The sequence below is a fragment of the Cyprinodon variegatus genome, unplaced genomic scaffold, assembly GCF_000732505.1.
Source record: "Cyprinodon variegatus isolate N-32 unplaced genomic scaffold, C_variegatus-1.0 Scaffold74, whole genome shotgun sequence".
NCBI classification, from domain to species: domain Eukaryota; kingdom Metazoa; phylum Chordata; class Actinopteri; order Cyprinodontiformes; family Cyprinodontidae; genus Cyprinodon; species Cyprinodon variegatus.
In genome coordinates this window covers 1-20,128 of record NW_015150527.1, presented here as the reverse complement: position 1 = coordinate 20,128, position 20,128 = coordinate 1, and the positions used below count along the sequence as shown (strand labels likewise).

The 20,128-nt window shown below is 37.9% G+C and overlaps 1 protein-coding gene across 1 annotated transcript in view; it reads left to right on the top strand.

Moving 5' to 3' along the window:
• Positions 1-19,540, top strand: part of colgalt1 (collagen beta(1-O)galactosyltransferase 1) — a 25,939-nt gene extending 6,399 nt beyond the window's left edge. The window contains exons 2-9 of the mRNA XM_015372605.1: positions 2,129-2,239; positions 2,325-2,442; positions 5,284-5,418; positions 11,437-11,641; positions 11,726-11,845; positions 16,667-16,743; positions 16,828-16,934; positions 19,309-19,540. Of these exons, the coding sequence (XP_015228091.1) occupies positions 2,129-2,239; positions 2,325-2,442; positions 5,284-5,418; positions 11,437-11,641; positions 11,726-11,845; positions 16,667-16,743; positions 16,828-16,934; positions 19,309-19,525 (1,090 nt within the window). The 3' untranslated portion in view covers positions 19,526-19,540. The remainder of the gene's footprint in view (positions 1-2,128; positions 2,240-2,324; positions 2,443-5,283; positions 5,419-11,436; positions 11,642-11,725; positions 11,846-16,666; positions 16,744-16,827; positions 16,935-19,308) is intronic.
• Positions 19,541-20,128: the final 588 nt, after the last annotated feature.

Sequence of the window (20,128 nt, the reverse complement as noted above, 5' to 3'; positions counted from 1 at the left end):
AAAATACGGAACCGGTTCTTAACAGGAACCGGTTTTCGATTCCCATCCCTAATAATGACCCAGTGATTATTCCTTGCTGACCGGACTTTACCTTTAAAGTAGCTCAAGCATCATTAGTTGCTGCCATCTTTTTTTAACATAAATATCTGCATGCTCTCTGCTTAATTCTTTTAAACATAACATTTTAGTCCTTTTAGTTGTTTAGGAATTTCTAATTAGAAACTGATTACTTTTGATTTGGTATAAATTAAACAGAAGTCACCATATAATAACCATGACTAAAGATGCATGCCTTAGCATGCTCTTAGCAGCCTGTCACATCATTTAAACAAAATGCTGCTGCATTAACTGTATATAAGTTATTCAAGTTATGTTTTCTATAAACCAGTGTCATTCCTTTCTCTTCTGCCCCAAAAAAAGAAAAATATGGGGACATTCTAGGGGTGCACTGATCGATTGGCTGTTCAACTTCCTTAACTTTTGGAGATCTGTGATTAGCCGATGCGCAGATTTAAAACCAAACTTTTCCGCTGACCTAATCTACCTCTGCAAAGGTCCAAAAATCACCCTGTCAATGCTTAAAACTTTGATTTATATATGAGAGCAGCTATTTTGGAAGGTTTATTGTTTCACATGTACCGATTAATGTCTTTCAGTAAGAGATATCTAAAATGTCTTTTGATCTTTAATAGCTGAAAGTGTCATTTATATATTAAAAAAATCTGTATTGGTCAGAGTCGGAATTGGCATCGGTGATCGGCCAGAAACCTAAAACCCCTAGTTATTATAAGAAAAACAAATCTATTCAACAAGTTTTTTTTTTATTTCCCTTTGGGATTAATACATTAGTTTTGATTGAAATAAAGGATTTTCAAATTACCAATTTTTTTAGAAACTCATCATGTTTTATTAAGATCACTATATAGGTAAGGACATCCTTTGCCAAAAAGCAAATGGCTGATGTTATTTTCCAGTACTTGGAACTCTGCCTGCACCACTTTAATTACAGCCATTTTATTTTCCCTTGTTCTCTGATTCACTTAAACGGCATCATATTACGGTCTGATTCCCAAAACAGCCGCTCTCTTTTACATGTTTTAATGCCTTCATTCTAAGAAATTCATACTGAAGTGACAGACTGCATTCAGCTGTTCAGTACGAGTACGAAAAAAAGCTTTAGTCTATTAGTTTGAATGGATTTGGTGTAATGTTGCTCCAGTTTATGGGCTTAAAGTGAGGGGAAAGACCTCGATTTTTGAAGAAGTCAGATGTTTTTTTGTTCCAACTTTAAGTAACAATAACATTTCCTTTTAAAAAAGTGAGAACATTAACCTGGTCTTCTCTTTTTTTTGCATTTTATTTATTTTTTTATGTTAAAGGTCAGGTTTAGGTTTATGGCTGTAAAACTGAATTGAAAATAGATGAAAATCCGAGAAAAGTTCTTGTAGAAATAGATTCACACTGTGTGTCTGTGTGTAAAACGGTTTTCTATAAAGGTCAGTTTTTTTGTTTTTTTTTTCAATTCCCAAATAACACCAGGGGAGCTGAAGAAAGTATTCCACAGAACAGCATCTGTGTTTACATAGCTGCTGTTGCTTCACATGCAGAAGATGTAAAGGGTGAATGGAAACTGTGAAAATTCACTACTCTGCTGCAACACTTTGTCACTTCTTAGGTTTTTTTTTCCACTTTTATTTCTTTTCCAAGGAAGACTTGTGAATAAAAGAGATGGAAAATGTTCCAACAACTCTCCTCTGGTCTGAACCACGACTAACCAGCTGTTTGAGCTGAACTCTGTAAACTCCTGTGAGTGACTGCAATTATCCCAGATGCCATTTGGCTTATTTCTTATTCCCTAGAGGTGACAGTTATTCCCAAACACAATCTGTCTTTTTTATCTCTCTGGTGTCCTTTGCAGCATCATCATCGTGAAGTTTAGTGCCTTCATTCCCCCCTGAGGGCTTTCTATGATAACCAGCCTCATTTTCCAAACAATGGATTTAAGAAATATTACTTTGGTTTATATAACTACATTGTTGGAGCGTCTGATATATTGATTACATCCTGAGCCCATCTTTCATCATTGCTGGTTTTGCTTATTTCAGCTTCTCTTGATGTATTCCCACAGGGTGGCGACAGATCACAACATAGACAACACCACAGCTATCCTTAGAGACTGGCTCATCCAGGTGCAGAATTACTATCATTATGTGGAGTGGCGACCTGAAGATGAACCCAGGTAAAAAGTTAGGATTTAATTCTGGGTTTTGCCGACGTGCAATGACAGCGTAACTCCCATCTGTAACTGTCTTTTTATATCCCAGTGACTTCGAGGACGAAGTGGGGCCAAAACACTGGAATAATCTCCGATATGAACATGTGATGAAACTCCGCCAGGCAGCGCTGGACACTGCCCGCGAGATCTGGGCCGACTACCTACTGGTATGCTGTCGACGAGTCCGGACAGTTACATTTCAAACAGATTTCTTTAATTCTTCGTCCAGACCTGTTAACTGCAGAGCAATGAGAAAACTGATATATTTATTTATCTGACCGTTGGTAGTAGTCGGTATTTTGAACAACATGTTTAAAGGGAGGGAGTAATTTATTTTTAGTATAAATAAGTAAAAAGTCTGTTTTTAAGGAACGTTTTGTATCAGCAGAAAGAAAATGCTGTTATCCAGAATGGCACAAAAAATCTAATCCAAATCATTATTGGAAGTTTAATGTTTAAAGAAATCACAATGACAGGAAACTGCTTGGAAGCAATCAGTGGTTGGAAATCATCTTCACACTACCATGCATTCGCATTTCACATGCCAGTAAATATTGGAGGGATAGCCTCAAAAGGCGCCTGATGCTAACCTTATGAACGTTTTATTGGCCGAGCTGTTGAAGCTTACAGTTCAATTGAAATTCAAAGATGTTGACAGATTATGGGGAAACAGTCATGGATGCAGCTGCAGTTTAAACTCTGGGGCTTATTAGTGTTTCCTATTTTGTTGCTTATCTCATGTTAAAACCTTCTTTTTAAGATGACTTTATGGTTTTAATCGAATGCTTTTACAGAATAATTGATTCTTGTGCCATCAGTAAATAGTTTTAATGTTTTGGCAGATGGATAATCAAGGGTTTCAAAAGTAGTGGGCCGTTTGCTGCTATTAAAATAGTTTAGTGTAGTTTAGTGTTCAAAAGAAAAAAAAAAAAATATAAATAAAAAAAAAAAAAAAATTCATGATTAATTCAAAATGAAAAATCACAGACATTATTTATCACGAGGAAAATATATATAAGACAGTGTTTATCGTTTATGTGATGTGTGTTTTGGTTGCTGTCATTAGGGCTGCAACTAACGATTATTTTGCAAATAGATTAATCTGACGATCATTTTTTCAATTAATAGATTAATAATCGGAAAGTAAAAGGTTCCTTAAAGAAGAGATTTTATAAGATTAAACCAGGTGAAACTCAAACTTTTCTACTTGAGTAGTTCTGGATGGATCATACTGACAGACGAAAATGTTTTTTTTAATCATTAATGCAAAATGTTTATATCATTTTTTACAATCTTGATATAATTGCTGCTCCCAGTCGGTTGTTCTGTCAACTAAAGGCATGTTTTAGAGTCTCTAACCAGTTAACGATTAATCAGTTACTAAATTAGTTTAAGATTATTTCAACAATTGATTAATTACAATTAATCCAATTAATTGTTTCAGCCCTAACTGTCATTTATGTAGGGTCACTCTATTTTAAAACAGACTTAAAGAAACAAGTATTTAAAGGCTGTTTGGATTTTTGTTGCTGGGAATAAACTCAAAAGATATTTAGAGAAAACTTTGACACATAAATTAAGGAAACTGTAGCTGGATTATATTAAGGGCAAATCTCTTTTTTTCTGTCCCTATCTAACTTTTTTCTTTTCTACTTTTTAATTCAAATATTGCATGCATAATTATTTACTTTTTTTTTTAACTTTATACTGAAAAGTGAAAAGAATATAATAAAACTACTAACTACTTCCAACATGGTTATTTTAGCCCAAGTTAATCATTACTGGTATAAGACAGTCAAGTTTATCACAATGGAAAATTTCAGCTACATGACTTATTACTTATATATGCATTGGTACTTTCTTTGGCATTTGTAAAACAGGAAGTAATTAGGGATTTCCCAATACAACAGATTTAATTTCTCATACCGATACAGATATTGACCTGATACCATATTAGCACAAATCCTACAGGCTTTTTTTTACTTGTTTTGTACGGCAGGCTGTATGGAAAGGCTTGATCAGGTGGTGTTACAGAGAACAGTAGTAAAAAACAATAGGTATGAAAACCAATAAACTATGTAATATTACCAATGAGTTACAGAAATTTTAAAGAGAATCAACGTGGTTCTGTCATTATGACAGTATCAGAAATTTTAGATGCAGGTCGATATAATCCCATAATGTTTTTTGGCTAATACTAGTTTCCATTTTTTGGCCCCGATACTGATACCCGATACCTGGCTGTGCAGTATTAGTCGATTCCGATATCATAAGACCTGCATACTACTTGGATGTAAAATAATTTCCGTCATGGCTTGGCAGGAAAAAGACTAATACAAAGTGAATCCAGTAGAACTTTTAATTAGCTACCTGGAATGGGTGACAATAGTTGAATAAACTTTTGGCTCTCAAAATGTTATCGGTGCCTTATTTTTTTGGTACCATTTTAGTGCTGGATCGGGGCCCTGCCCGATACTGGTATCGGTGCAACACTAGCAAATACCAGACCCATATCCGATAAATCGATATCATATCAGAACAGCCCTTTATTTTAAGTGAACACAAATCAGAATTTTTAGATATTTCTTAAAGAAAAAAAATCACATCAGTTCAATCTTTGATTTATGCTTCAGAATCGTTTTTCTATTCAGAATGTTTGTGTTTTTCCTCCTTAAAAAAGTGAATCCAGAGCGTAACAGAGTTGACCAAAAGGCCGCTGAAATGCCCCGAACAGCTGTTTGACTCCCAGCTGGCCCACAGCAGCTGACTGCTAATGTGCTCTGACAGATTAAGGAGAAATATGCCACAACATAAACGAATAATTCAACCTACAATGAGAGCCTGTAAGGCCGGTTTAACTCTACTAAAACAAGAGGGGTCCCCCACCATCTCTGATCAAACCACGTTGCTGTGAGTCATCTGCTGGCAGCGGTTGATGCGTTCTCTCTAGGTGCATATGCACATTTGTGAGGAATTGTAAATATTAAGCCGCTCTCTCCACTCTCTAGATGGTCGACTGCGACAACCTGCTCACCGACCAGGATGTTTTGTGGAAGCTGATGAGGGAAAACAAGACCATCGTTGCTCCTATGCTGGAGTCCAGAGCTGCTTACTCCAACTTCTGGTGCGGGATGACTTCGCAGGTAGAGTGGCTTTATTTATATTCTGCCCATGTTTCCTGCCTTTGTGTCAGTCGCAGATCTGGGATTATTTGAGCATTAGCACACTGCTATAAAAAAAAAAAGGAAGCAGAGTGACTCTAAGCCATCATGATTCAGTCAGTGCTGTTTCTCTCAAAGCATTGCACACAAAGAGCAAACAGACTGTAGAGATTATATATCAGAGTGAACCTCAGAGATTCCCCAGAATCGAGATGAGATTTATGTTTCCTTTTGAAGTGCTTGAAAACCTTCAGAGGAGGCGGGGAACAAGATGGAGACCAAACCCGTAACAGATGTTCCAACTTGTGGTTTTTGCCTTGGTCGTAATGATGACTCAAACGTAGCTGCTTGTGTTTCCAGATTGTTTTCAGGATCATTTTAGAAAGTTTGGATTCAAAGATAAATGTGGTTTTAATTGTATTTCTTATATTACTGCTCAGAAGTTTTAGAAGACTCCAATTTTTCCAGTCTTGTTCATGCTTCATTGCACTCTAAAATGATCGCATATAACAAATAAGCATTTGTAGTTAAAGAAATCCTGGGATTAATCATCGATCGAAACACATTCTAAACTTTTAATACATGAAGTGGCAATGATGGCAGATGTACCAGATGAATGCACTCGTGGTATTCTCTTTTTAGTAGAAATAAAAAAACTCCCATATTTGATGCAGAAGTTCCCATAAATGCTGCAGCACTTGTAAATTGGTTTTGTTTTAACTCTTCACTTCAGTTTATCCCAAACCAGTTTGATGGTGTCTAAGTCTGGAGATTGTGCTGGCCTCTCAAGCTTTTCAAGCTCCTCCTTTCAAGCTACTTCTTGCTTAGTATGGCGTCACTATTCTGACAAAAATACTCCTAGGAGCAGCTTTATTTCATACAGACACTATTGTTACATGTGTAAAAATTTACAATGGGTTCGCAATATATCACACAGTAGTGCTTGTTCTTTCTCAACCTTTTTCTGTGCACTTGTGTCAACCTTTGTCAATTTGAAGGCGTTACCCACTGGACAAAGCCATCTGCCTTTGATTGGCTACTTTTCAGGAAATCCCACCTCTTGAGGCTGCGCTCTTCCTTTACTAGCAAAGCAATGTCACGCTAATTGCTTATCTTCAAGATTTGGAAGTTTTAAAGCAAAGTCATCATTACATATCATTTCAAATTTCTGCTAGCTCAAACGTTAGCTGGAAACTGTAAGATGGTTTAGGCTGGTTACCTTGGCAATGTGTCACAACTCAAGATGTGGGATTTCCTTAAAAGCAGCCAATCACAGGCTTTGTGTTGGTGGGTAACGCCTTCAAAGGGACAGAAGTTGACATGAGCGCAGAGAATCAGAAGGAGAGAGCCTGCTGGATGTCTAACCACACGCATACAGAGAAGGAACAAGCACTGGTTTGTAATTTATTGCGGCCCAGTGGAACTCTATGCACACATGTATCATGTAAAACATGCATGTGAGGAGTAGTTTATGAAGTAACGCTGCTCGGTTGATGCGTTCTCTTTAGGTGCACGCTGCTCCTAGGAGTATTTATTGTGTGTTGACATTTTGCTGAATACTGACGCCATAATTAGCTTGGACAATTTCTTGCTATAAGTTGGACCCCTGACCAACTAGACATATACCAGAGAGTACTGCATGCTGCTATGCTGTGGTAGCCATTTTGGTTTAGGGTAGGGCTGGGCAATATGACTTGAAAAATCTAATATTTAATTTTTTTTTATAACTTTTTTCCTACCAAATCTGGTTAATTATATGTTTTTTCTTATTTAAGTTCCATATTAAAAAATAAAAAGGATTTTCAAAAACTACCCATTATTTCAATAATCCCCTCTGAGAGGTGACCCTACTTTAAAGGGCCACAAAATTCAAGGTTTGAAAAATGAAAAATCATGTTTCACAACAACCAATGAAAATATAACAAGCTAAACGTTGCTGCCTGGTGGTATCACACAGTGAGCTAGTTTATCAGTTATGAGTAAGACAAAGAACAATTGGGATGAAATGATTTCAATTAGTTATGAAAGGCCAGGGAATGGATTTGTGGGGGAAAAAATTAAATCTTTTAAAAACCAAAAATTTGATTGATCAGTAAAAAGGATTAATTGCTTCAGTGTTTTTCATACTTCATATACCGGTAAGTTGCTCATCCTGGATCCATATTTCACCTAGTCAACAGCGTACAAAGATCCTTTATATTAACCAAAGATTTCAAAGTTTGATTCATCTTTCTGTAGCGATTTCTTCCTGTCTTTATTTGTCCAATGGTGGAGTTTCATTGCAAGCCTCTTATTCCAGCTTGTTTTTTTTTTTTTGCTGCAATTTACCCTGTCAAGCCTGTCGCTCAAAGTCTTCTCTTCACAGTTAAAACTTTATCTCCTATAAAGCTGCTTTCCTGCTGCCCATTACACAAGATGTTAACTTTCAGGAAGTTGTCCTGATGTGGCGTGGGGTCCCTCCTATCAGAGGTTTCCACAGTTTCTGAGTGACTTCTGATTGTGAAGAAAATGCTTTTCACTCACAATGTCTGCAAATTTACTATAGAAAAAAAACCCTACACTCTTATGTCACGTTGGTGTGACTCTTTTTTACTGTTAACAGTCCTTTTCTCGTCAAAGACTGCACTCTCTGCTGAATATCGTTGATGCTCATCAGGGTATGGTATCACAGTGTGTTGCAGCACTGTTTTATGAAGACAGAGCGAGTTGGTGGCACCAGCTTTAAAGGCTTCATTAACCTTCATTGCCGCAGAATGAACAATTTTAACACATTTTTATCTCCTAATAAAGGCATTTTTATTTAACCCTGAAATGTACAATATTTTTTAATTTTCATCTTTGTTTTACCCTCAAGCAGTTCAGCATTTACCTGTGCACCATTTCAAGCTTTTCAATGGAACAACTTTACCGACATAATTAACTGGAAATAATTTTGAAGGGGTACTGGGAACAATAAAAAAAAAAGCTATGACCAGATAGTCCTATTTAAAATACATAAAAATAAATAAATTCATAGATTGAGATTCACTACTTTATTGTCATATACGCTTCAGTGCACGCAACCAGGGACTATAACACACAAACATCATCAGTGGGAAAATATGTGCTATTAATTAAACTTCAAAATAACAGCATAACAACGTAGATATGGTCAGCATGAACCTGAGTTAGTGTGTTTTTGTCACACGTGATTCTATTTGCCCCAAAATCCCTTTTACCCAAACCACAAGGAAATTATTATTATATTTTAACAGTATTTAAACTGTTTTCCACTTCTATTACACAAAGAACACAAGATCAAAATAACACTAAAATACTATGGTTATGTTACAATGCAAGAATATATATGATAGTGCGCAGCGCCACCATGCTCTTACTTTGAGCTACTGTACAGGCAGGGTGCACTGCCTGGTTACAGGTGTCCAGTTTTCTGTCATTAGTCTTTGTACATATACTAGTCTGCTGCTGTGAGTGGGATACCTCTTTATCTGGCGACCACTAGCTTGCTTGACGTTGCCAATGACAACGTAACTTCCATGAACTTGCGTGATTAGGCCTCAAAATAATTAGTAATAAAGTAAAATAAAGTCTAAATCATTTCCCAAAATATTCATCCATCCTTCTTCATGCTTATCCCAAGCAGGGTTGCGAGGGGTGCTGGTGCCTATCTCCAGCTGTCTACAGGCGAGAAGCAGGGTACACCCTGGACGGGTCGCCAGTCAATTGCAGGGCAACACAGAGATAAACAGAAAAAAACAACTTTTCACACACACACTCACACCCTAGAGAAGCCATTCAACCTAACACCATGTTTTTGGACTCTGGAAGAAAGCCGGAGTACCTGGAGAGATCCCACGCATGCTCAGGGAGAACATGCAAGCTCCATGCTGAAAGACCCTGGGCCAGGAACCGAACCCGGAACATTCTTGCTACCAACTGTGCGACTGAGCAGCCCCCTAAATATTAAAACATTTTAAAATTGTGCAAAGTTAATACATATTTTTAAAAATCTCCCGCTCGCTACTAAGGGTGCTGCAATACCCCCAGCTCCCCCATTTCCTGTGGCTATGTGTTCTACAGCTTTTGCCAACTCTAACAGTTCATTCAGAAAGTCCTGACTAATGCCCGACCAGAATCATGGCAGTAGTTCCTGTCTTTTGTAAGAAACGGGGAAATTCTACTGTAGATTTAAACCCCGTTTCTGAATAAAAAAGGAAGCTGGTTGGATATTTGTTCCAACATGATAAGGTGCCCGTTTGCAGTCTTCAAGGTCCAACACAACTTAACCGAAGACTAAATTGCCTCATCAGCATTCAATCTTATCCCCAGGCCTCTACAGAATGAATGAATGAATGAATGCTGATGAGGGAATTCAACCATTCAATCCAGGTGTGTTGGATGCATCTAAAGGTTGCAGAATATCAACTCTTCATGACTGGACTTGTGGATCACGTCTGGCTTAAAAAAAAAAAAAAAGGAAGTTTTGTTTTAAATAATGATGTAAACCTCTGATTGAAAGATTACGTTTTTATCCTAATTTATTTAACCTTAAAAAGGTGAGGGGATTGAAAACCAGCTGTCATTTAAAACAACGGTCAAAACAGCCTAATTAGTAAGAGCGTTTTAGCCAAAGCAGAGATGCTTCAGCGTGTTTCCATGATAATTGCTGTCTGAATACTGCAGGCAGTAAGGAAGGAGGTAGGAAAAGGAGCCTATTTTCTGTCACCTGTAACTATGAAGTATGGTATTAGAAGAGCTTGATGGAAACAACCGAACTTAAGATAACTTTAATAAAATGTCACTTTTCTTTTGCACTCACTTCAGCTGGTTTTTTACTTTTGTGAAAAGCGTAATCGTGCTAAACGGAAGAGTTGAATCTGCTCAGCAGTCCAGATCCTCTTTTCCTATCAACAACAGAGTCCTTATTGCAGACCCTAGCAAAGGAAGGAGGAGATATATGCTATAATTAGACCAATCCGGATGGAGCCCTGGCCTGCAGTGGTTCTCTCCTGATCCTCAAGTACCAATGCCCTGCATGTTTTAGATGTCTCTCTTTTCCAGCACAACTAATTCAAATGATTGCATGACCAGCTCAGCAGCCATCAAGGTCAGCGAAAGCCTGTTAATCATTCATTCATATAAGTCGAGTGTTTAACATGAAGGACACGCTGAAAACATGGATTTAAAACCTCTACATCAGGGCTCTAAAATCAATTGTTCTTATATTTCCTTATTTATTCATGTCTATTTACATATAATTAATTTTTTGTCCCTTTCAAAAGCCTTTATGTATAATATATGTTTGGTTTGTTTCTTCTAAAAGAGATTATAATGATGCATTTCCTACTTCTTCTATAAAATATTAAAGTCTTTGTTAGTTTTAAGAAGAAAGACAATAATTTAACACGTATTCATAAATGTAATTTTTGGTTCTAAGGTAAAAAAAGAAGAAGATGAAAAGTGAATTAAGTGAATTACAGGTTTAGTTTTGTCTGTAATTCTGTTTCTTTCCGGATTGCTGTGCAGGTTCTCCTCATCCTGTTTGTAATTAAACCTCATAAAATGCTTATATCTCTCAGGTGGAGTGAATTTTGTGCTCCGTTCAGCTCTAAGAAAGCTTAATGATATCAGAAAATCGTTTGGCTGGATTTTCTTCTCGCTTCATCCACCCTAGCTTTAATAAAACATCCTAGCTGGTTCTCCTCATTAAACTTAGTTACTTTAGAGAAAGCTCTATGACATTTATCTTCTTGAATATGCAGACACTTTTGCATAATTTAGATTTCCCAAACTCATTTACTTAATGTGTGCCAGTCTTTTTTTAAGCTGCATTTTATATGTTCACATACTATCAAGCTGGAGGTGCAGGTTTTAATCTTCTACCCATTTTTAGATCAACAGGCATGTCTGTTATTACATGAGAGTTTTTGCCATGTGTTACTCTATGTTTTCAGTTAAATTGTTGGATTTCTTCATTCATCTCGTGTGCCTGTATTTCAGGGTTACTATAAGCGTACTCCAGCCTACATGCCCATCCGCAGACGGGAGCGTCTGGGCTGTTTTCCTGTGCCGATGGTCCACTCCACCTTCCTGGTGGATCTGAGGAAAGAGGCCTCCGGTCAGCTGGCTTTTTACCCACCGCACCCCGAGTACAGCTGGGCCCTGGATGACGTTATCATCTTCGCTTACTCTGCTCGTATGGCAGGTGGGGAAAAATGCCTAAAATTGCCTCTACGTGTTTCAATCGGCCCGCACATGTCACATTGTTTTCATTTCTCCGTTTCCTCAGACGTGCAGATGTACGTATGCAACAGAGACAACTACGGGTATTTCCCAGTGCCGATGCGTTCACATGCCTCCATGCAGGATGAAGCAGAGAGCTTTGTGCACACACACCTAGAGATCATGGGTGAGTTGTGTTTTTGTAAATGCGAGTATATTGAGTGTCATACGATGATGGGCATCACTGGTAGAAATCCCTTAGATTGATTAGGCCTAGGATTGCAGTAGCATGAAAAAAAGATTTGATCAAAATCACTGGTTTGTTCCCTGACATTTAAATTAAATATAACATAACAATATTTTGTGAATTATTTTGAAGCTGACCATAGTTAATTAGTACTTTTAGTGAGGCTGAAATCTCAAAGCAGCAACTCACTTCAAAGCATGAGATCTTTTAGTCATTTAATGTATAAGTAAAACCTGTAGGGGTTATATCTACATGTTAATCGGATATTTGACAGTTATTCTAGAGAAAAGCTTTTTTCTGTTCTTCCATCTCAAATGCCATCATCTGAACTTTACTAAACTCCTGAAATTTTAACTGAAACCGTGCCTTGGTCGAATGAGACAAGAAGAACAACTCCAGGTGGATTTGGTGTAAAACAAATTAACTGGACATGTTTGTGTAATGTCACATGTCTAGTCTAGACGAAGTGGGCTCTGGAATCCTTTTGAAAAAGCATGGCTTCATCAACCTTTAAAAAAAGCAGGAATTTTATAAGCAAATGGGAATGGTCTTTTGTCAAAACAACTAAAAGTGTGAGAGCAGTTGGTCTTTAATCAGGAAAATTATCCAAAAAATCTGGAAAATTCTAGATAATGTGATGAAATAAATATAACTGAAAACCAACTTCTCTGACATTGACCTGCAATGAGCTCGATCTCAAGTTCTAGAGTGTTGTTAGTTGAAACAATCTAAATCTAAAAGCTGCAGGATATCGGCCCCTAAAGGCTGATTTATACTTTCAAACTATGTCGTCTGTGTGTGTGTCGCAGTAATTGCAAATGTCTCCACCTCTGCCGCAGACGCTCTGATGCACCTTTCCAAAATTTTAGGTGACGCAGACAATGCCGCAGGCAGGAGGCCTCTGATTGGTCAAGTCTACATCCGCTCTTCACTATCCGTATTTCCTGTTTGGTACCTTACCAGCTTATTTTGTTTGTATGACTGCCATTGTAGAAAACGACTCGTGAAGTTGGACTAGCTAGTGGAGCGAGGTGCGCGGGAACACTGGGACCTTTTTTCCACCTGGATCCCGCTCTTTTCCGAACCTCATGTCCCTCCGTTGTCGGACAAACTTGCCCCCACTTCCTCACCGCCTCGGCCGTATCTAGACACACAGCTAGTTTGTGATTGTCGCTCTGGCGTTGTGGCGTGGAATAACATAGCGCAGACCACGCTTCAATATTAGGAATAAATCAAAAATATCTGCAACAAGCTCACTGCGACACACTGCCGCAGGGAGTATAACCGGTCCTTAAGGCCTGGAGTTTGAGGCCCCTGATCTAAAGAGGAGCATTCAGCTCTTGCCAGTAACAGTTTCCCAAATATTTCAGCCTGAAATCTGAAAATAACAGTTATTTTTAAGGGGTCACTAAGTTTCTATTAGGGGGTAACCATTCTCTATTTGTTTAATAAAGGGAAACAAACTATGTATTTTTATTCAAATGAATTGCTTAAAATCTGTGTGTTTAATGATTTAATAATTAAAAAGCTAGCTTCTATGATTTAATTGGACATTTGATAGAGGATTTATTTATTTTATCAGGTATGTACGTATTTTATTAGACATTTGGTTAATAGTTTCGTGATAAATTTATTTAATCCTACCTATGTGGTCATATCCCTTTTTGAACCTGTTGCTATAGAAGTGTTTTAAGATAAGATTAGTGTACTCAAAGAAAACGGACTGATGGAAAGATCCTTTATTATTTATTTGGATCTCATGTCTTTAGTTTTAGGGTATTGCTAAACTGAAAGAAGCCAGCAAGTTCACATCAAAATGAGATTTAGTGAAGGGAAAATGGGTTCAGAGCTGGATCAGAGAATTATAAACATTTAGCTGAAGTTGGTGCATCTGCTTAAACTTCTACTGCAGCAGCCTTCTGTGCACCCTATGAATTATTTAAATATGCAAACCTGTGCCGCTCAACTAAACCGAGTATTGAATGCTTCAGTCTCAGCTGGCTGTTTCTATGGGTAGATAATTTAACCTTTAGTTTCACAGAGGATCAGAGAGGGAATCGTAATGCTCAGGCATTGGCAAAAGTTAAATAAACAGTGACATGTTTAATATCTTAACATTTAAAGGGATTGATTTGAGGATTTTTTTTTAAATAAAAGCATTTATTAAAATAGAGATGGTGTAAAAACATGAAGAGGTTAGTGAATGTCAAGTAAAGGGTACTTGCTTTGCATTCAGGGCAAACAAAGCACAGATGCTGAGTATATGGAGATACAGAACAAAAGGTAATTCAGCATATCCATTGCAGCATCGTGATTTAGACTTACAGCGGTCAATCAGCAGTGCTTGGAAATCGGTTGATTTTTCATGTGACCCAAACGTGGCATTATGAAGAGCACTGAGTTTAAACACTAGTTGTTGCGTTGTTGTTGAACTTTTGTTCTGAGTGGACTAGCATCTTTCCCCTGTGCTTGATCCAGGTTTGGTTTGGTCAGAGTGTCCAAAACAGGGGGACGAATTATCTGAGAACAGAGGGAGGATGATACAGCATTCTGAGCTCAGACAGCAGGAGCAGGGAATCAGTGTGAGAACACCGGCAAAAAACACCGTAACAGAGATGAGGGGGCTAGTCACGCCGCCCTCTGGAGCCACAGAGATCGCTGGGCAGACAGGTCACTGGAGCGGGGAGACAAAGCAGCTCAAGAGCGGAGGAGCACAGTGGTCGATAGAAAACCTGTCAGGGAAACAGCACCAGGGCAGGAGGAGGCTACAGCTGAATGATTCTAGCTGGGCTAGCTATGGAGGAGTAGAGGAGAACGGAACGTGGAATAAGTTCAGGTCTGAATGCAGCATAATGCTACGTTCAGACCGCAAGCAGGGCAAGGCAGCAAAAACGCATGTGCTGCTTCATTAAGTTTAGTTCTGACGCGCCGCTGAAGCTGCTCTGGCTGAGTGGTGGTGGTTCTGATCCGCGATGGGCGGAGCTACCCTATCATCTCTTTGCCTGTAATAAAGGCAGCTATATTTGTTGTGATCAGTGGGTAAAAAGTAGTTTTAATATGTTTTTAAGTGAGAAAGTCCACCTGAAAACCTCATCTGTGCGGTCAGTTCATCCAGATTCCCATCCTGCCTTCAAATATTATTTCTCTGTCGGAGCCGCTCAGACCCTCGCCTCTTCCCGGTTTGCTACAGCAGCCTGAAGGTGTTTTTATGTACAGTACGTAATCCAAACTGCAGGAACCAGGATAATAAAAGCAAATGCCGGCACATTTTGGCCTTTTAAGGTAATTTAGGCATTAATAAACTGTTTCAGAGGAGTGATCAGAGTGATCTCTTATCATCAGCGATGTGTCTCTCTCTCTGCCAGCTCCCAGATCAGCTTCTCTGATTGGCTGATGTGGCGCATCGAGCAGCAAAAGTAAAATTTTTCCAACTCCAGCAGCTGCTGCATTTGCAGGGAGTCTCAGGTGTCAGATGCTTAAAAGTTAACAACGCGCTGCTTCAGCTGCTCAAAACATACTGCAGGACGTTTTGCTGCGCCTTGATGCGCGTCAACCATTGACTTTGCCTGTAAACTAGCTGCTCCTGCTGCCTCTGCTGCTTTAGGTGTGAACGCAGCATAACAGTGGCTAGCTTCCAGCCATGGCTTCCTGCACGAGCATTGGGGGGTCGATTCGTTCACGTGTCTGGGTACGCGCACAGGGGGAAGGGACAAGCAGACAACCATGATTGACGTGTCAGGAACCAATCGTGTACAACGGACCATCTTTTGTGATTGGTTTGGGTTATTCATTGATTTCTCACTGTAGCGGGGAACATTTATTTTAGTTCCACTTCCAGACCTTCTATTTCACTGCTTGCTAAGTGGCTGTGTGGAAATCTTTAAGCCAGATGGAAAAAAATCATCAGAAAAGATTAAATCCAGTAGATCAGGTGCTTTTAGGGCTAAAACAATCAATCAGACTAATTGTGATTAATCCATTATTGAAATAATTGTCAACTAATTTGGTAATCGGTTAATTGTTAACTGTCGTATAGAGAATCTAAAACATGCGTTTTGCTGAAAGAGAAACCCACTAAAACCAGTTATTATACCAAAACAGTAAAATATGTCTAATAAATTTGTAATTAGAATTAAACCCCTTTTTGTCCTTTAATATGTTCTATCCAGAAGACCTCAAAAGGTACAGTGTTAGTTGGCTTAAGTTCTCTCCTTTAAGGAACCTTTTGATTATTAATCGATTAATCTAAAACAGAATCGACAGATTAATCGAATTGAAAAATAGGCATTGGTTGCAGCGCTAGGAGCTTAAAAACTAAACTGTACAGTAACTGTTGTTGGCTTTACCCTTTTTGCTCAAGCAAACATATGATTAGAGTGAAAACCTTGGAATCTTTTTCTAGACCAAACTCCCCTTCCTGTAAGCAGACATCTTGTTTTTCTAACATGGTGTGGGTGTGTTTGGTCCATAAGATCAGCAGTATACGGTGTGGTTACCAGCTCAGTGTACTGAGATGTTGGTTAGTCGGTCTGTAATGTATGCAAAAGAACACACATTTCACTGATACTGATGTCTGTGTTAAAACTGCAGCTTAACTCCATCATTCAAGCTCCAAAAAAATCCAAATCTGTGATCATGTAGGTTGATGCATTTGATTCTCTTTACTGAAAAAGTTACTCTTCCGAATCTTGCATTATATAACCTACGATTTCGCTGTAGGAGCTCATTATTCAGTGTGTCTGTAATATTTTCCTTCGACAGTGAATCATCCTCCATTGGAGCCCTCCAGCTTCCTTTCTCTTCCTCCCAAACAGCCAAACAAGATGGGCTTTGATGAGGTATATTCACACTGCACCTGTTACAGACAGGAATACGCAAAAACCTGAGCATGTGTGTGAGCGTGTGCCTTTTTTTGCACGCAGGTTTTTATGATAAATCTGGTTCGGAGAGCTGACCGTCGGGAGCGAATGCTGAGGACCTTGTACGAGCAGGAGATCAGCTGTAAGGTGGTTGCTGCTGTGGATGGCAAGTAAGTTTACTCATTATCTTCCTCTACTGTTGCTTGTGTCTTTTCTTATTGCACACCTTTGCAACGTGTGGGCTTGGTGCCTGTAGAGCATCAAAACAGAAATGAACAGGCCTTTGAAAAGTAGCTGCTATTACTAGAAGTCTCTTATGCTTGATCATTCTTGAATAAGATATTTTCAGCTTGAAGTAGGTTTAAATGTTTTTTTTTTGTGGAATACATTTGAAACTACATCTATAAATATTTGCATAGAGTGTATTCAGATCTTATTGTCCTTGTCTGGTATTTTTACATATTTATCTTTTCCTGTTTTTTTCAGGTAGGATTACCTAGATTATTTTCGTTTTCTAAATGCTTTTTAATTGGAGATTGCTTTCATCTTTTTATGGCTTACATCAGAGACAGGAACCTACATACATGAAGATTACTGTGCCTTTATAGAAATTACGAAAGCCCATGGGATAATCTCATGGTTTATTTAAATGGACGTTCACCTGCGGATGTTCAGCTAATGCAACACCTCATCATGTTGCTGTCAAGAGTTATTGTGGGAAAATCCCTCAAATCAGATTCAATAACAGGAACATAGCTGTAGACATCCATGATGTTCTAGTATGGATATGAATAAAAAAACAGAATAGCAGTATGGAAGATAGCTCTATATCCTCTGTTATTATAAGCCACTTTCCCTTTGGCTAAAGGTTTTCTGTTTTTTTCCTTCACTTCACTATTTCCTTCCTTCCTTCCTTCCTTCCTTACTTACTTACTTACTTACTTACTTACTTACTTACTTACTTACTTACTTACTTTACTTTACTTTACTTTACTTTACTTTACTTTACTGTTTCAGTCTTTTCTTGTTCCTTAAGACAATTCTCCCAGAAATGCACTGATTTGATACCTGGATTGGATAATAGCTCTTATATTCACTAGACTGAGAGACCTTTTATTTGTCATTTTGTTTGCAAAAGTGTAAAACAAAAATAAATTTCGTTTGGAACAGCTCTTTGGACAATTTCATCTTTTTTTTAATGTGCAGCCTTGAAAAATACTAAAAATTACTGTAAATTTACAGTTTTATCATTTTTTTTAAAGTTAGCTGTTTCTGACATTACATGAATGACAAAGATTTAATGTTTAGTATCATACACAGAAACACGTTTCCACCAATCTAGTTCCAGCAGGCTGCTATAGTTTACATTACATTTTGAAATATTTGCAATTTGCAGTCAGCTTTTAATCAAGTATTATTTGTTGTTGCTAATGTATACTTCATTTGATCATATTTAATATCAATTCTTTTTTCTTTTTTTCCCGTTTTTTTAACAATGTTTATCTCAGCCCTGATGCCTTCACTCTCACGGCAAAGTACAGGGTTCATTCAGCCAACCATGGTAACGGTATCAGCATCACTCGATAGGATGAACACAGGAATAGGTATCACATTGGATCAGAAAAAAACAGGATCGGTTCTCTAATTCCTTCCTTCCTTCCTCATGTCTTTCTCATTCATTCCTCATGCTTACCTTTCCTTCCTTCCTTTAAGACTGTTCTTTTTTCTCCTCAGTGTTTTATAACAAGTCTGCAGACTGTGGAAATATCTTCCATAAATTCATGGTGAACTTTAGGGTTTTATATTTTTAAGACAACCTAAGGGATGTAATTGAATATTCTGAAGTTTTTACACTATAAACAGAAACCCTGTTTAAGGCTGAATAATGTGAAAGCATTTACTGTGAAACTCCTGCAACAGCTTTACCTAAATACCTACTAATAGCCACTGTATTACCTTATACTAAAATGTAAAAAAAAAAATGCAGAGGTTTCCACATAATGAAGCTTTAGAGCTGCTTAGTCTGCAGAGAACAGAATATGAGGTTTGGCAGAGACAGCATATTGATTGCACTTTAAAGCAATAGAAAAAGGTCATTTAGTGTGATTAGTCCAGATTTATGCTCTTCCAGTCCAGGATCCAGTTAATGTTGCCCCTGTCAGAGTCTTTTTCTTGCACTACCTCCCTGTAGGGTGAACTTTATGATCTAGATTGGCTTCAGATAATCAGGTCCAAGATGGGTAAAATTAGGGTGAGCCGACTGCCAAATGCGTCATTAGAGCTTAACCTCTACGACCGTCCCGCTGTCTGCCTCTAAAATACAAACAAAAACCAACCGTAATACACAGCAGCTTTGGGTTCAAACAAATGCTCAGATCATCAATGCAAAGCCCACAAACAGCCACCTTATTTATAAATCTAGTCTGGTATACAAAAATCTTTTCTTCTTTTTTTTTTTTTTTATATAGGGACAACAGCGCATCCTTGTAATTTATAGATTCAATTTCTAATCTGTTGGTGCTTAATCCGATCTGTTTCTGCCAGAGCTCTGAATACGTCTGATATAGATTCTATGGGGATTAAGATGCTCCCTGGATACAAAGACCCTTATCACGGACGGCCTCTCACCAAGGGGGAACTGGGTTGTTTCCTCTCTCATTACAACATCTGGAAGGAGGTGAGATACTTAAACACACCTGAGGCATTTGGGTCCATCTGCTCACAGCTGATAACAGTTTCTGTTAAAACATTAAAGAAATAAGTTTGCTATTTGAAAAGTCAATTTTCTGAGACCAATTATTATTATTATGGCATGCAAGTATTTTTGTGTTTCTTGTTTTCGATCAGGAGTAACTTTAGATATGAGAAAATTACTTTGTTACTTTAGTTGGACTGAGTGGTAGCGACAGAGAGCTACTGCAGCTGCCGTCAAACCACCCTGCCATCTACTTCCCCAAAAAGGTGCATCTCAACAAATTACCCCAATGCTATAAATTAACTAAATACATAAAACTGAGCTATAGATTTAAATAATCCCAACCTGAATTAAAGCGTTTCTCTTTCTTAAATCCAAACATTGTCTAAGCCAGTGAAAAAAAACGTTTTGCAAACTGCAAAAAAATTGAAATTTTAATGAGTATTTTTTTCTTAAAATAAGTGCATTTGTTCTTGAATTGAGGAGGTAAGTGAAACACTTTAAAAATGGAACAACATAATTTACATTTGAAATAAGAAAAAAACAATTGCATTGTCTTATTTAATTTTACTGAGACGTCGGTAATCTAGAGTTATCAAGGTTGGCACCATAGGATTGGTGTGTATCGGGCAGAGTTATATTGCCTGTAGATAATGGGAAAGGTTTTGC